General features: G+C 39.8%; 1 protein-coding gene across 14 annotated transcripts in view; it reads left to right on the forward strand.

Moving 5' to 3' along the window:
* CADPS2 (calcium dependent secretion activator 2) overlaps positions 1–18,674 on the forward strand; it is a 568,361-nt gene that overhangs the window by 375,691 nt on the left and 173,996 nt on the right. For all 14 annotated transcript variants that reach the window (XM_065555914.1, XM_065555920.1, XM_065555939.1 and 11 more), the window contains one exon: positions 13,720–13,786. In XM_065555914.1, coding sequence (XP_065411986.1) covers positions 13,720–13,786 — 67 coding nt within the window. The remainder of the gene's footprint in view (positions 1–13,719; positions 13,787–18,674) is intronic.

An 18,674-nucleotide genomic window follows, 5' to 3' on the forward strand; every position in this document is an offset into this window, starting at 1 on the left:
CATAATTAAAGTTCAGGCATAGTAGCAGCAGCAGATTCACATGGCTATAATGTAGCTGTGATGTCACGTTGACTGGACTTTCATCTCGAACGGACCCTTGTAAATCTTCTTTCTTCATCAAGAGTCCGTATGGAAGGATTTAGGCTTCTTAAATCCCTTAAAACTGCATCTTCCAACCTCATCCCTGCCTGACATCGTGCTCTACTTTCTTCAGCCTCAGCTCTGTAAACCTTGTACAGAAGCATACATTCTTCTGCACATTGGACGTGTTTCCAGCATTGGAGTCATCTTGTATTTAGGCGCGGCCAAACTTGCTGGGATCATCTGAGCATCTCCTCTTTTGTGACAAAATCAAGCCAATGAATGTTAAGAATAGGCTGTAACTTTTGACATTGGAAACTGTTAATTTTCTGTCCTCAGCAGTTTTTAGTGGGATGTTTCGGCTCCATATAACAGGGTTGCCATCACCTAGAGCATTCAACACTCCTATCGTAGCTGTCACACAGACATCCCACTACCCAAACAGGCCTTTGAAGATGCTGAAATGCCATTGACACAAGATCGATCTGATGAGTGATTTCTTCAATTATGCAACCTCCTGCTGTCAACCAACTACCTAGATAGTTAAAACAATTCATCCATTTGATGTCATTACCATCTACCTGCAGTATTGGAAGGCCGTTTCATTTTATAAGAGGCATGCATTGCTTTAGTTTTATCATAACTGATCTTAAGTACCATACATTCTGCAATTTTTCTCAGTTCTTCCAGCATTAGCTGTAGTTGATCAGTAGTCTCTCCAAGCAAGGAAATATCATCTGTGTACTCAAGATCCTCTAAAGATGAATCTTTAATTTTTACACCTCCTACTTTGTCCTCAATCAGCTTTGTCATCAGATCATCTATTAGAACATGAAAGGTAGGTGAAAGAATGCATCACTGCTATACTCCTGATTCTTCTGAAAACCAGTCTGTAAGACAGCTGTTGACCCTCACCGCGGTACTATTCCTCAACTAGGTATGCTAAGTCCTCAGGCACCTCATGCTGGTGTAGCTGAGTCTAAAGCAGCTGTAAAGTCTATAAATGAGATGTTAACTTCCTTTTCTCGATTAAGTCATTTTTCAGTACCATTGTGAAAGGCATATATAGCATTGTCGATTGACCTATATGGAAACCACACTGATTGTCTCTCATTTTAGGGCTGAGACAGTATTTCAACTGTTTGAGCAGTATGATTGTAAATACTTTCCTTGGAACTGACAGCAACATTCTTCGCCTATAATTTGAGCAAGTTGATCAGTCTCCGTTGTTTAAGGAGGGATGATGCAGCCACTTTTCTAATCCTCTGGAGTGTGACCTTTTTCCCAGACTTTTAAGATGACTCTATGAAGCCAGTGAACTAAATCTGGACTGCCATTCTTTAGCAGTTTTGCTGAAATGTTATCCAGGCTAGGTGCTTCATTATTTCGTAGCTGTTTGTCTGGAAGTATCAATTCCTGTAATGTCACTGGCCTATTTTCTGCTGGGCTCTTTTTTTGATGAAGTTGTAGTTTATATCTTGGTAGAGATCTGTTCCTTCACAAAAACGCTTGCGCCTGCACTTAAGTTGTTCATCGATGTCCTGACAGTATTTTCCATATTTATCCTTAATTGGCAGAAGCTGCGAGAGAGGGTGTCCTGTCCAGACATTTCCATACGCACTTCCGGTGATGTCTTTCAGAGGCTCCCTCAAAGTGCTGCACCATATCATTCCATCATTGATTACTGTAATTCCTACGGTCCTCTTAACTGCTCATTCAAGATATTTCTTTTCCTCTGTTGCCCATTTCCTCCTACTACTTCACTAATTCACTGCTGATCTTCAAGTGCATCCATTCTACATTGCACTTTTTTTCTTTCCCATAATTTGATGGCATCATCTGTAATCCAACGTTGCTTTTCGTATTTCTTAGTCTTAGTTGTTCTCCAGCGATCTCTGTAATAGAATCGCAAAATGAAGTCCACTCTTCTGTGGTAGAAAGCTGGTCATTCTATATGGAATTTTAGGGAAATCACTATTGCATAACTACTTGCGATCGCTTTATTATGAAGTTTATCAATACTGAAGTGTTTCAATACGGTAGGAACCTCTCTCTGAAACTTTATTAAGCAGAACAACACTTTTGCTGTTACGAGTCGATGATCGGGTTCTGGAGCAAAATCAGCTCTCCCGGGGGGGAGGGATAGCTCAGTGGTTTGAGCTTTGGCCTGCTAAACCCAGGGTTGTGAGTTCAATCCTTGAGGGGGCCACTTGGGAATCTGGGGCAAAATCAGTACTTGGTCCTGCTAGTGAAGGCAGGGGGCTGGACTCGATGACCTTTCAAGGTCCCTTCCAGTTCTAGGAGATAGGATATCTCCTATATTATATTATTATATTATATTATTATATTATATTAAATACACATACATCCCGGATGAGTTTACTCCGGGGGTTCCAAACAAGAGTGTGATCCAATGTTGCATTGTTGCCCAATAGATATTGAAATGTATACAATTCCTGTGCTGAAACCAGGTAACACTTAAAAATAGTTCATGTGTAGAAGCAATTTCTAACAGACACACACCATTATCTGACTTCTCATCCAATAAGCTGTGTGGCCCCAGTATGCGTTCAACTACAGTTTTATCATAACCAGTTCTTGTATTTATATCCTGAAATGACAATTTGATGTTGAAGTGATGTACTAGATACAGTGTCATCTAGCATAGCATTAAAAACATCTCTTTCAACATAAGCCTTACATTGTGTTAGGCATATGCACTAATAACTACTGCACATCCTACATTCAAACTGAAAATGGTGGCTATCAGGTGTGGAGAATAAGCTTGCCACGTAAATAGTGCAAAATGCGCCCTCGGGGACAGAACCAAAGCAACACCAGTGTGTCCCATTAGATGTATCACACATGTGCAACAGTCGAAAGATCTGACTACTGCAAGTCGGGCCTGAGCTCTCGGTGTTCAAATTCCATCACGTGTCCTGCATGCCACATAGATCAGCACTCAACTTTTCCAGTTTTTTTAGTTGAGTTGTTTTTTCAACAGCTTAATGATCGAACATTCCACAGACCATCCTCAGATACAGATATCATTGCAGAAGCAGACATACCGTCTTTATATCAGATGCTTCTCCCCAAGTCTGGTTTATGGAAGAACCATCATCATATGGTCTGACTCTCCTGTGTATAGTAGGAGATTTAGATGAATCCCAAAGTTGGGTTTCATTCTGAATAGCAGATGAAGCTGCTGAAGTTTTATGTCCTTTTCTTCCATGTGTTGAAGCTAGAGATGTTTTAGGGGGATGACTTGCCAGGCCATCACCCAGTCTTCCCACTTCATCCCGCCTTGGGACCAGCACAAGGAACCCAGTGGTGTGGTTCAGACATAGTATACATCGTTAGTTATAAAACAAAATCCTATATTATATTAGGACTGACTCAAATTAGCAAAGCCTAGTAAATTCAGAGTTAACTTTTAGAACACAGATATTTTCCAGAGGGCCTGCAAAGTACTGTGAGGATGTACAATATCTATATTTCTAATACCTGTAGACCTATTTCAGTAATATAAAATCATACACATTTTTCAATTCATAGGTACAGGAAGTGCTGCTGTTATTTGTAGAGTGTCAAGAGCAACCTAAAATTACAAGCTAGTAGGAAGACCAGGTCCCTGCCTGAGAGCTTAAATCTATACCACATACAAGGGAGTGGGGAAAGGGAGCAATAGAATGAAGCCTGATGGAATGGTGAAAGTTAAGCATTTGTTTAGTTCATGATTTTATTTGGATATTTTTTTAGCGTGTCTAATTTATTCTGTGTATGATTTTCAAGTGTCTGTTGGCACCGGTGCAATGGGAGGGCTAAGTGGGGTTTATAGGTCTTTGAAATGCATGGAATAGCAATCAGAACAAGACTGGGAGCAAGCAACTCTTGAATTCTAATTCCAGTTGTAATAGATTCCTTCTGTGGTCTTGAGCAGTTCACTAAACTTCTCGGCCTCAATCGCTGTCCCTGAAAAACTGAGATTTTAACAGTACTTACCTACCTCCCTGGAACCTGGGGGTATTTATGAGGAGTAATTATTTAATGTTTGTAAAGCATTATTCAAATGCCATATACTAGTCTTGTTAAGGAAATAACTAGAGTTTTAATTTAGAACTTTTTAGTTTCATTGATTTGTTTCAAAACTTTAATAATGTTTTAAAATAGGGTTTTTAATTCATTTCCTTTTGTTTTTTATGTAAAAAATCTGATTACTAAGAATTTAAAAAATAATTACAGTTTATCAGAACATAGTGAATAAATATCTGTGCACAAATTGAGTTAAACTCCTAGATTGATTTATTACTGTAACTTCTAACTTCAAAGTAGTAATAGAAGATACCAGATACAGCAGAATTTGCCAGCCTGTAGCACACTCTGATGCAACTTCTCAATATCATGACACCCATTTAAAGAGAATTGCTTGAAAGAAATAATAAAAAAAAATACTGTGATACTTGTGTCAGGAAATTAAAATAAGAACATCTTGGATTCACTTAATCTTTCAGTCCATAGCATGGAAGTGTGGAATTATACACATCTACTTATTTTGGTTTGAGCATTGGCCTGCTAAACCCAGGGTTGTGAGTTCAATCCTTGAGGGGACCACTTAGGGATCTGGGGCAAAATCAGTACTTGGTCCTGCTAGTGAAAGGAGGGGGCTGGACTCGATGGCCTTTCAGGGTCCCTTCCAGCTCTATGAGATAGGCATATCTCCATATATATTATTATTATTATTTTATTACTTTTATTTATAACTCATATTAAAAACACTTATCCTGGATTATAGGTGCCTTTGATGTAATTAAAAGTAGACTTTTGTAAAGATAAAACTGGCAGCTTCCCTATAACCAACTAGATAGATCAAATATAAACAATACCCCAGAAACATTCCACCATTTCTACCAGTACGTACCTGGCCTTCCCAAGCCCTGGCTCAATAAAATCAGGCTATTTTGAATCAGGGAGGAGAAGGAATTTTAAAGCAGTGTCCCTCATAGAGAACACCCTGCTGGTGGCTCCTTCTCTTTTCTACCCCATGGATTCTAAGGGTATGTCTACACTTAAAATGCTACAGTGGCACAGTGGTTCTCCTGTCAGAGTTGGTAATCCATTTCCCCAAGAGGCAGTACCTAGGTCCACAGAAGAATTCTTCTGTCAACCTAGCACTATCTACACAGGCCAGTTTAACAACATCATTCAGGTGTGCATTTTTCAAAACCCTGACTGTTATGGTTAAACTGACCTAATTTTCTAGGCCAGACCTCAGTGAAGTTCTTTTGCTGACATAGGCACAGGGACAAAGAGATTCTCTCAAATAGGCAGGTCCCAAGCCATTTAAGACTTCGTAGGTCAAATTCAACTTTTCAGCAATACCTTGAAATCAATTGGATCAGTGTCATGTGCTGCTTGTGAGATACACTACGGACTACAATCCTCTGTACCTACTTCAATTTCTGGGTTGACTAAAGGGGTAGTCTTGTAGAGTGCACTGTAGTAGTCTAATTGACAGGTGACAAAGTACGGGTAACTAATCAGGTTTGTATCCAAAAGAAGTGGTCAGAATAGCCAAGCTGGAAGCTGAAGAAAGTTTTCCTTAGACGTCACTGCTCTATGATCATTCACCAGTAATATCCCCACATTGAGAAGTAATAACAAAGGACAGGAACACACCTTCAAACACAGGAGCAGATGTAATCCTCTTTATATCTTCTGGTTGCTTCCTCAAACCTTACCCAAATTGAGCCTTCAACCAATAGCAGGAGCTGGATCAGATATGATAGGGCAGTGGTTCTCAAATTTTTGTACTGGTGACCCCTTTCACATAGCAAGCCTCTGAGTGCGACCCCCCCATATAAATTAAAAATACTTTTTTATATAGTTAACACCATTATAAATGCTGGAGGCAAAGCGGGGTTTGGGGTGGAGGCTAACAGCTTGCGACCCCCCATGTAATAATGACACAACCCCCTGAGGGATCCCGACCCCCAGTTTGAGAACCCCTGTGATAGGGAAATAGGGGAGTGTCACCAGCCTAGTGAAAACACTGTTGTTCATGCTTTCTCACCAGGCCTCCCAACAGTTTCAAATACACATTGAACAAAAGGCCGGGGGGAATAAAAATAACTGTTCTGTCTTAATTTCTTATTGTCATGTCTCTGTCATGGTTTTTCTTATAAATATGTAATGCAAAGCCTTTTACTAGGAAGTTAGATATTATGTGCATATTGTTCTGCTTCCTGTTATTGGAACACTGGCCACATTTATGTTGTATACACACATACAAAGGATATCAATCACTTTTTTATTGTCTTGGGGGTTCTTTCAAAGTTGAAGAATGCTTTTTACCTTTAACGTGAATGCTCAGTTAATAAATTTAGTTGATTTTACAGTACTACATAGGTTCAAGTACTAATTAGCAAACCATCATAGTATTTATTTCACAGCTGATGTAAGTCCAGTAATGCTTATTTAGTAGTGGTAAAATGTTGTTGGATGGTGCTATTAAGATGGTAAATGGACCTTTTCAGATAAAAATGTATGCAAGAATATACAGATCCTTAAGTGCACCTGTATTAATCAAAATACTGTCTGTATAATGAAATGTAAATAGAATGAAAAGGTGCTCAGAATAAATCACATTTTTCTGTCCATATTATGAGACTATTGCTCATTGGAATAAATAGTACTATGTTCCCTCTCAGTTGTGATGCCTACATTACTTGACATTTCTCAAGATTTCTGCATTCTTAGCAGTCATAATTACAATAGAAGTTTAGGCTGATATGTTTTCATTTGTTGACGGTTTATTTAGTCCTCTTTCTCAAGAGCACAGAAAGTACTGAAATCAATCTGAGAATGTTTGCTACTAGGCTTCTGATGACCCAGGTCATATTGTTGTCTTGCATCGGTTGTGCCTCTCATCCTCAACTGAAGGCAAAAAAAAAAAATGGCTTAATCTTGTGGGGTTAAATAAAAGAAGGAATGCAGTGCAAGGAAGATTCCTTTTATGCAAGCAACACAGAACGTGCAGTGATGACTGAAAGTGCCTGTGGGCATTTGGTCCCTATTGGTTCTCACATCAAATGCAATGATGCCCACAGATAGCCTGTATTGTTGTCAGTTAAATGGGATCATGAGTGTCTGAAAGGTGTTTGAGAATGAACTGAAAATCATTTTCACAAGTGGATGATTACTTCTGCCACATGTTAACCGAACTCTATCAGAATGGCCCAGATTTTTGAGACTGCATTAATTGCTCTTTCAACCTTGACTGAGGTTTCTCTTTAAGAAGCCCTTTGCTGGACTAAACTGCTATATGTATTGATTTTTCTTTCTGTATTTTTTTTATTGTTTGTGATAAATGAAGCCTTGTAAAAGTAGAGAATTTATCATTCAAGATGTAAATTGATTGCTTCATTCCTTAGAATGAAAAGCTGGATTAAAAAATTATCTGTGTTGAAGTAATAAGTCCTTTTCCCCTTTTTTCCAGCAGTGAATAGTTCCAGTATTCCACACACAATTAGATTTTTCAGCTATTCATTAGAGCTGATTTTTCATCAAAAACTAAATCCCTGAACTCTCACAGCATGAATTTAGTGCAAATAATCTGCCATTCTCTCTTCCATTTTTGACACATATGCCACCACATAATTGAAACTAAATTACAATATTTAACAATATGCTTTTGAACTTTTGTAATATGTGAATATGTACTTTGAAAAACCTTTAAGTGTATTGTATATAAAAAATGTGTCAGATTTAGCAAAAACAGTTTTCTCTTTGCAAATATTTCAGGAGTACATCATTCAGTAAATTTCTTTGATTTTTAGATAAAAGGAATGCCCTTACATTGTTATATAAATAAAATCAGCATCCATCATAGTTTTTCTTATCCAGAAAATTAATTATAAAAATTCCATGAAATGTGCATGAATTATATTTTTGTTGTTGGAAAAAATACTGCAAACAGTATAGAATAGATTGTTTTAATCTATGACTTAATTGATTATAATACAATTCTGATTTCTACAGCTCAACTCTTTGTGGATTGAAAAATAAAAGGGAAATATAGCTTGTTTGTTTGACAAAACAGTGTTCAAGGCTATTATTAAAACAGCAAACTTTTAAGAAGGTTTTATTTTTAAATAGTTTTGTGTTGAATTTCAATCCCTATTATTATTAATACTACTAATATTTATATATGTTCATACTGTCTTGTCTTATCTAAAGGCCCTGATTATGACTGGGGCTCCATTCTGCTAGCCTCAGATTACTGCCAAACTAAGAAAATGAGCAAATATACAAAGGTTGAGGGAGCTGGACAATCAAATATATACATTGTTAATATATGTACAGATTTTATATTTGTGTGTTTGAAATTGTGTGATTACTAGAGTGACCAGACAGCAAGTGTGAAAAATCGGGACGGGGGTGGGGGGTAATAGGAGCCTATATAAGAAAAAGACCCAAAAATCGGGACTGTCCTTATAAAATCGGGACATCTGGTAGATCAATAAATAACAAGTTTTCCCAACTTGCCTTCAGCCTACCCATTGAACGCTGGGCAGTTTGTAATAGGTGTTGTAACAAAAGTGGATCTTGAGAAATGGAGTTGAAGGTGAAGCTATTTAGTAATAAGCAAGGTGTAACTGTATTTTTTCAGAGGCCTCCATCTAAATATGTAGCCAAACTGTAATCATTCAAGAATTACCTTTGACAATCTCTATGGTGGAACCAGAATTAAAGAGAGAGAGAGAGAGAGAGAGAGAGAGACTACATGTAGTAAATGGTGCAATATTTTTGAGGAATATCATATCAGCTATATCTGCATATGATTTTTTGGAGTCTGACACAAAATATGTTTCAGCGTTTCCCAAAGAGAGAGAGAATCTATGAGAGAATGACTGCTGTGTGGTTTTCAGTATGGCTGAAGATAATCAAAAGGGGCCTATACCCCAAGGTATAGTGTTAAGGGCATATTCTGTGCATGGAGTGATTGATCAGCACGTGTAAATGAATGAAGGTACAGACAGGGATAGATTTAAGCAGCAAGCTGCAACTTTATTAACTGAGCGGAGGGCAGGGGTGCAATATGCCCTCCCTGTCTCTCATATCCCAGGCATTTAACTGGGTCCAATGTAGGGTTACAGGGCTCCCACCATAATAACAAAGGGTAGACCATCCTAAGCCTAGCCCCTATCATTCAGCTCACTTCTGAGCCCTTTTGCCCTTCCCCCTTGTGAGAGTATAGAGGGTACTAAGAGGGACCTTGGTTTGCAAAGGATTCAGGTCTTCCCTTCTCCCAGAGGCACAAGGTCTGCCAGTGAAATCCCAGGTCTCCTTCACCCAGTGCTTAATTTGTAATGAAAGAACTGCTAGGGCTCAAGCAATTTTTTTAGTTTCATAACTGATGTGCCAAGAGGTGCTGGGGCGATGAACTGCCAAGCCTAGAGGTGCCGGGCTCAGCCCTGGCACAAATTAAGCGTTGCTTTCACCTCTGGGAGCTGCTCTTTTACTGTTATCCCCAATGAGCCCTGGCCACAATTTGTCACAAACTAAAATTCCTATAAATTCCTAATATGAAATTTCCAAGTGCTACTCCACACAGAATGAACATTTAACTCTTTATGATACCACAGGAGTTTTCCCATGTGAAATGAAGACATGACATAGCCCTTGGTAATTACTGAAATGTTCTACAGTAGGAATTAGCACTTCCCTTTACGGAGAGCACTGGAAGAGGGATTAATAGTTTAAGATTATTGTTGTGTGTTTATAGTGATTTGTAAAACCAAATGCCATAAGGCTTTGCTTCTCTGTGTTAAATCCCCACTTTGTGTCAATAGTGCTAATTTCTTTGTTACCTAATCCTATGTAAGAACAGCAGATTTTAAAGTTAAGTAGGCAGTGTTTTCCTCCCCCTCTCTCTCACTCCCCAGAGAAAGCTGGTATTTAACATCTTACATTGGTTGGACTTACTTGAGGAATATAGGCTTTTTTCCCTATATTTTTAAACTGGTTTTGAGTTGATTGTAAATTGTGAGCATTGTGCCCATTTAAGTGACCGTAATAAAAAAAGAGTATCAAAGAGACTTTTTAATTGTAAACAACCGTGTGGGAAGAGAAGATAAAAAAACAAAAAAACCCACTACCTTTTTTCTTATAGAAAGACTTCATTCAGAGATCAAATGGATCATCATACAATTAAGATGTTTTGTCATTTCTCAATGCTATGCTCACTTGGTCTCAGAGAAGACCCTTAGTGTGGGGTGTTCATTTTATGCTGGAACCCTAATGGATTCTAGGCCTACAACCAGCATTGCTGGGTGTGAAAGCATTATCCTGGAGTTGGGGGATCCTCTGATGGCATAGAGATGGCTCCCTTTTTAACCGTCTCAGAGTATGTCTACTCTGCAGTTAGGCAATTGGGGCTGGCCTGGGCCAGCTGACTCGGGCTTGTGGGACTCAGTGTAAGGGGCTGTTTAATTGCAGTGTAAATGTCTGGGTTCGGGCTCTGGAAGGGTCACAGATCTTGGGCTGCAGCCTGAGCCGGAAGATCTACACAACAGTTAAACAGCCCTGCATCCTGAGTCCCAGTCAGCTGGCACGGGCCAACTGCGGGTGCCCAATTGCAGTGTAGACATACACTAAGGGGCCACACCCAGCAGTAAGGGCACATGGTCACGACGTTCCTGTGTCTCAGCACTTTCCAGCTGTTTATTCCTAGCTACTGTGTTGGCCCCCTGAGGCCATTGGCATCCAGCATGGGTTAAAGCATGGCTCCTCTGAGTTATGCCAGAAGACTAGCTTGGCAGAGGGCAGGCTCAGGACTGAGAGATCACAAAGGTCACCTGTGCACCCCCTTTCCTGAGCTGCGCTGTGATCGCCTTTGTCCCCAAGGAGGAGAGCCGTATTCTGTAGATATTTTTGTTACAGTTCTTCAGACATGTCCATTCACACTTTTCCCTCCCCCAAACATGATTATTGAAATGAAAGAAATTACAAGGGGGAAGAATGGGTATGTGTTGGCAAAAAAGAATAAATGTTCCAACCTAGGGGAACGTGCTTGCTTCTTTTAAAGTATATATGAAAAGTAAAACAAGTCACATTACACATTAGAGTATGTTTCTGGCACTCTGTGTGGTAAATACATATATTATTGGCAAACACTAAAAATTCTCACATAAAACACAGTTAAATATGTGCTCCCAGTATGCCCTTTCTCTGACAGGTCTGATTTACACACCCTGTTTCTTAAACTTTCTTTTTATCGAATTTAAGATAATCATACAATTGAGAGAAGATGGGAATTACACAGCAGGCTCTAGAGTATTCAACCAGAACACAATCACACAGCAGTCCTGCAAACAAACCTTTGGTACACAAACCAAATTGTCTGATCTCACCAGCACAAAAAAAACCACAGTACTTAAGTAAAGCAGAATTCTTACAGATTTGTACCAGGGCGTGAACTAAGGAAAGATAACTCCATGTTTTAATAATGAGGAGAGAGATCCAGTGTGTGATATAACAAAATGATCACAGTCTGATTAAAAAACAGTTGTGTCCTACACATTCTCAGTGGGCAAAAGTTTATATCCTTCACCTGTAATAACTTTACAGTCCAAGAATCTATTTAGAGAAACGAACTCATTTTCTTCCGTCCCCTGCAAAAGTGAGTGGAAGGAACAAGTTACTGCTGACAGGGTGCAGAACACAGGGGATTGAGCCCAAAAAGACAGCAGAAACCAGAGCTCCACAGGAAACCATAATCCCAACCCCTTGGACCTCAAGCAGCTGTCCCTCTGTACTCCCATACAGTGATAGCTGCATGTTATAATAAGGCCCTCTGCTATTGTGAACTCAGTGATCCCATTACACTCTGTGCCTTTGTGGACAAGAGACATAGAATACACAGAGGAGACGTAATGCTGCCTCTCTGATTTTTCTTGTGGAGCAGCTGATAGTTTGTAGCGTAGCATACCTCTTAGCCCCTCCGTGGCACTTTCCGTCCCATGTCCTACCTTTTCTTAGTGAGGCCAGGTCCACAGATCCTACAGTGAATTTTCAGCCTTGCTTGAAGTTTTGGAGGCAGAACTAGCCCTGTCAGTCACCAGGAGACCTTAGCCTCCACCCTCCTTACTTGCAAATAGACTCTCCTGCTGCAGAGTTTCAGGATTGAAACCAGTCAGATTCTTAATACCATGATTCTCCTCAGTGCTTTAACCCAGGACTGTCAGTTTGCAGTGCTGTCTACACAGTCTCATGTGGGTCTTTATTTCAGGGACTCTTTAATACCACTCTTGGTTGTCCTCAGACTCAAGGAAAAAGAGAGAGAATTGCTTACCCGTGTTTGGGACTGGAGTTCCCATCACTATGTCAGAAAAGGAAAATGCATGATCAAAAATCTGTGACCCTGAGATGCCTGCTATGGCACCATTAGTGCTGAGGATTCTTCTCATTTTGCCAGTGATTTCGATGTCTAGGACTCTGGGTTCCTCTTCTTTATCCATAATTGTTGTGGGGCCTTCAGCACCTTCACCTGAGTTTATACCCCTGAGTATATGCTTTTCTGGGGAATGCCCTGTGAGTCCAGCCCCATCAAATCCAGACACTGAATTGCAGTTTTGTACAAGGACTTGGTTCCATGAATTATACTAGTTATCTTCAGTGCAGTCTGGTAGGATCCTTGGGACAGCTCCTGGGACAGGGGGTTGTGTTGTTCTCCCTCAGGTTCTACAAGGAGCTCTCCCTCAGCTTTTCTGGGCTGTTGAGGACGTTCATTTCAGACCACTTTCTTTTGTCCTCCGACATTATGAGCAGGCTTGTCCTCCTCATGATTAGGAGTCTGACAATCACAAAAAAATAAAAAAATCAGCCATAAAACTTGCTGCTAGTCTGCACCCTTCTGCTGCTTCTAAGATAACTAGTGTTGCTCTTCCGCCCAGACTTTTACTGAAGTCTTGAATTCTCTGTCCCTGGGAACAAGAAGTCCAGTTTTTTATTCTCTACACCGGGTGAATCTGTATTTGGGAGCCTCAGTTTTATTTACATTAAAGAGAATGAAGTCCTGTTTCCTTGATGGCAGTTTTATATTTGAATATCTTCCCACATTGGCACTATGGTTGATGTTATACAAAACTTACCTACACTCAACCATGTTGAAGAAGTAACAACAAAAAATTAGAAATACAAAGTAAATCTGCATGGAGCAAAAAAGGTGAGCCTGCAGTCCAATTCTTCGACAAAAATGCACACTCGTGTGGTGTGCGTAGCCATAAGTGTTCTAATTTGCTGTCGTGTTTCTATTCTGTCTTTCCTTTTTTTTTTTCCAATGTCAATTGCTTGCATAAAAGAGCCAAGCAGATTAGTCTTTTTAAATATCAATGCACTCAGTTTGTATCTGTTTCTCTTTGTCATATTTTTAATTACAGTCTAATTTTGAGTGAAAAGGAATATTTACACACTTACATTTTTAATGGCTTGAATAAACAGAAGAGAAAATTACTTCTGTTTGGAGATGACAATGCTTAATTTAAAGGAAGGCTTGATAGTAGTTGAATAATTGTTTTCACTGGCTCCTCTTTATATCACATTGATTATTCACAGATGACATTTTTTTTAACTTGGCAGGTATTTATATGCTCTTGGACAGAAGGTTTGGAAAAGATGGAAAAAACGCTACTTTGTTCTTGTTCAGGTTAGTAGTTTCTTTGTCTACCAAGTTTGGATGGTAAAATTTCTGGAAATGTGCTCTCAGAACAGTAAAATCTTACCTGTGATTTCTGCAATGTTCAAGCAGCGTATTCTACTTTGTAAATACATACCTTCAATTTATGTTCACAGAACTCCTCCAGATTTTATAGCAGCATCATTTTTATTTATAATATGTTCAGTGAATAAAAGTGTGAGGGCATGTCACATACATATAGACCAGATCCTGCTGAGAAGAACTTCCAGAATAAGAGTCCAATTTTAAAGACACTATTGAGTGAAGTTCTACAGTCTTGAATTATTCCATCGAGCATGAGCCTTTCTAGCAGCATTCAGATCATTGAAAAATTTAAAAAATATTTGTAAAAAGTAAAATATATTTATCCTGCCTGAATGAGCTAATTCAACTACGGTGTTCTGCATTTCAAATTAAATAAAAGTAACAAGGTACTACTATGTTACACTTTCTTGATGTTTTAGTTTTTAGTTGTGTGTGTGTGTGTGTGTGTGTGTATATATATAATACATACACAGAGAGAGAGACTATCCTTTCTGTATTAGCCATTTAATTATAGAACTATAAGGTTAGAAGGGACCAGAAGGATCATCTAGTCCAAGGGCTGGCAACCTTTGAAAAGCGGTGTGCCAAGTCTTCATTTATTTACTGTAATTTAAGGTTTCGCATGCCACGTTTTACATTTACAGGGGCCGATGGACGGAACCCCAGACTGGCAGCGGGCTGAGCACGGCCAGCGGCGGGGACCCCAGCTGCCCACTGCCGGTCGGGGTTCCGTCCGCTGGCCCCTGCCAGCCGAGGTCCCGGCCGCTGGCCCTGCTCAGCCTGCTGCCAGCCTGGGGTTCCTTTCATCCAGGCAGGCAGCGGGCTGAGCGGGGCCGGCGGCCGGGACCCCTGGCTGGCAGCAGAGTGCCACTAAAAATCAGCTCGCATGCCGCCTTTGGCACACATGCTGCAAGTTGCCGACCCCTGATTTAGTATAACCCTCTGCCAAGATACAGCATTTGTTGGGTCAAACCATCCAAGACAGATGGCTATCCAGCCTCTTTTTGAAAACCTCCAGTGAAGGAGCTTCCATGACTTCCCTAAGTAGTTTGTTCCATTGTCCTAGTGTTTTTACAGTTAGGAAGTTTTTCCTGAGATTTAATCTAAATCTGCAATGTTGTTTGAACCCATTGCCTCTTGTCCTGCCCTTGGTGGCAAGAGAGAACAATTTTTCATGACGATCAAATATGTGAATAATAGATTTGGAATAGAAATGCTTCTTACATGAGTTGTAAGAGTGGAGAAATGAACAACAATTTTAATTAGTGTTTAAAAAAATCAGCACGTCCTCTGCACATACTCAGGATGATGCTTGTTTTCAGGTCATGGCTGAAAATGTGATGTACTTTAGAGTCAGTTCTTCTCTTTTGTGTGTCCCTATTCTAACTGGCAGAAAGGTGCTGTGGTGATAATGTGAATCTCCTTGAGTATGTTATTTATATTATTGGTGGGGGTGTGGTGAGTGTGACGGGTTGGGTCACAGAAACCCCCCTTGGGACTGCCATCTGATGTGCTGGGACTACCTCTAAACCCATTTTCCCTGGCAGCTTGGGACTTCAGAGCCCTGCCTGGTTGTGACAGACACACTAGCCTGCTGAAAACACAGACCCATGTCCCCCAAAAGCTGCAGGCTTAACTAAAAACAGCTTAAGAAGTGCTCCTGTCTCCATCACCCAGATACTCATTTCCCAATGGGATCCAAACCCCAAATAAATCCGTTTTTACTCTGTGTAAAGCTTATACAGGGTAAACTCATAAATTGTTCGCCCTCTATAACACTGATAGAGAGAAATGCACAGCTGTTTGCTACCCCAGGAATTAATACTTGCTCTGGGTTAATTAATAAGTAAAAGTGATTTTATTAAATATAAAAAGTAGGATTTAAGTGGTTCCAAGTAATAACAGACAGAACAAAGTGAATTACCAAGCAAAATAAAATAAAACACGCAAGTCTAAGACTAATACAGTAAGAAACTAAATGCAGGTAAATCTCGCCCTCAGAGATGTTCCAATAAGCTTCTTTTACAGACTAGACTACCTCCTGGTCTGGATCCAGCAATCACTCACACCCCTGTAGTTACTGTCCTTTGTTCCAGTTTCTTTCAGGCATCTCCTTGGGGTGGAGACAGCTGAAGACAAAATGGAGGGGTTTCCCAGGACTTTATATAGTCTCTCTCTTGTGGGTGGAAACCCCTCTCTCCTCCTGTGTAGAATTACAGCTACAAGTTGGAGTTTTGGAGTCACATGGGCATGACTCAGTTCTCTATAGCTGACACCATTGCCCACATGTTCCCAGGAAAGCTCAGATGTGGATTGTCATCTATAAAGGTCCATTGTTAGCCAAGTACTCCCAATTACTTGAATAACCCCTTCACACTAAGTTGAACAAATCTGCCTTAGGTGCTTTCCACAGCAAACACTTTAAATACAAGCACAGAGCCAACGCTCATAACTTCAGATATAAAAATGATACGTGCATATGAATAGGATAAATACATTCAGTAGACTATAATCTTTGCAAAGACATGTTACATGGCATATCTAGCATAAAACATATTCCAGTTATGTCATATTTACACTCATAAGCATATTTCTATAAAGCATTATGGGGTGCAACGTCACAGGGAGTTCATGAGCCCAAGAATTTTTAAAAAGAAACATGCTTCTAAAACAGAGGATAAATATTTTACTGGAAACCCATCTCCTTCCTCTAGCATTCTGTTGCTCATCCACGCTCAACCTCTCCCCTTTGCCATTCCCATTCTGAGAGTTTAAAGGACGTTAAGCAGAATAATAACTATTCCAAACAAAATCCTTGTTCAAATGAAATTAAAAGTTGAAAGCACATGGATCTGGTTTGGCTTCCATTGAAGTCAATGGCTTCAGTGGTGTGGAATCAAGCTCCACCCTATGACTTAAAGGTAAAAATCTTTATAAGAGTGCACAGGCTCACTGGGGAAGAAGGGTAGGCACTTTAGTTAGGCTTGACAAGTTCTTCTGAGCCTCCTAAGGCTCCCAGGGGAGGTTTTAGGGACCCTTATGAGCCCCCTAAGGCTTAGCGGGGGTGGGGATGACCCTGATGTGGCTCTATAAGGCTTGCGTGTAGGCAGTGAATCTCTTAAAGTGCACAGAAAAGATGGAATGCCTCTCATCCTGCTGTTCCCCCATGCTTTAACTCCTGCAGTCCCCCTGCTCTGCTGCCCTCTACCTCACAAAAAGGCTCAATTCTCTTCCTGCCAGGCTCTATTCTCTTCCTTTTTGTGGACTTTCTAGACGTGTAGAAAGTGAGCACCTTAGCAGGCCTAGGGGGGTGGATGGAGAGGTTGTGGAACAAACTCGGAGACTGTCTGAGTCCAATAAACTTAACTTCAATTATCTCTCACTTTCTGTTCTTAAGCTAGAATCTAGGGGAAAAGCATTACAATAATTTTCTAACTGTGATGATCTTCTGCACTAGACATCAGTGCTTTATTTTGGCCCATATCAGTAAAGTTGGTGCATGATGTCAGCATGACAGAATCATAACATGAAGTATCTACAAAAATCAACAAGATTATTTTATATAAAGAAACGGTGTGAATTTAATATTAGCTGTACAGTCAGGCCCTGCTTATTGATGTGATCTATACATGCTACTTGCCTTATTTTATCAGTGCAGGTGAAAGATTTGAAACGTAACAATGCATATCAACCTGTTGTATTGATTCATTATTGATATTCTTGGTGATCCTCCCTTCTCTTTCTGTCTCTTTCATATCCGTTTGACTTACATCATAAAAGCACTATGCATATAAAATTCAGTTAGATGATAGATGCCTTCAACATGGTTATGAACTATTATTCAGGTGTGATGTTCGTGTGTAATGCTGATTGTGCAGGATGCTGATGTGAGAGTATGATTAGTCCCTTTTATTTAAAAATTATACCTCTGCATAATCATAGAATATCAGGGTTGGAAGGGACCTCAGGAGATCATCTAGTCCAACCCCCTGCTCAAAGCAGGATCAGTCCTGGACAGATTTTTGCCCCAGATCCCTAAATGGCCCCCTCAAGGATTGAACTCTCAACCCTGGGTTTAGTAGGCCAATGCTCAAACCACTGAGCTATTTGATAGTATAGAATGGATACAATTGCTCTTGAGTATTTGGAAATTCTAACTACCTCTGTTCTGTGATATAAGTGTTTATTCCTTTAAAAATATAGTCACTTCTTTAGACAGCTATCTATCCATCCTTCTTTTCAAACTGGAAAACAACAGGGACACAATATCTTCTATTTTAGAGAAGAAGAAAAAGCAGGCAGTTCTGATATTTTATCTTGCGTATGATCTGGCAATATTTTCTTCTTCCAATAAGCCAAATAGAGAAACATTTCTCTTATAATTGTAATTGACCTTTTGGAAAAAGACTTGCTGTGTAAATTAAATTGTATAATCTGCTGTACCCCAGATGCGATTTCCAGACTTCTCCAAAACTGTCAATGCAGCACTATGAATTACAGGTCTTATAATTATAGATAGTTCTGCTTTTATACTTTCCTTTATTTTGCCTCTAACAACCTTTCACATACAATAGACTTCACTAATGTTCAGGTCTGAACCAAAGTTCAGGCCCGAGCCAACTAAAGTTTAGGCCCTAGCAAACTTTTTCCTCCACAATAGATATCTAGATGAGGAACAGAAATTTGATAATAGAGGGTTCTACAGTCTAGCAGCCAAAAAGAGGTATAATAAAATCCAATGGCTGGAAGTTGAAGCTAGATAAATCCAAACTAGAAACAAGACACAAATTTTAACAGTGGGAGTAATTAACCA

The sequence above is a fragment of the Chrysemys picta genome, chromosome 1 (genome assembly GCF_011386835.1).
Source record: "Chrysemys picta bellii isolate R12L10 chromosome 1, ASM1138683v2, whole genome shotgun sequence".
Taxonomy (NCBI): domain Eukaryota; kingdom Metazoa; phylum Chordata; order Testudines; family Emydidae; genus Chrysemys; species Chrysemys picta.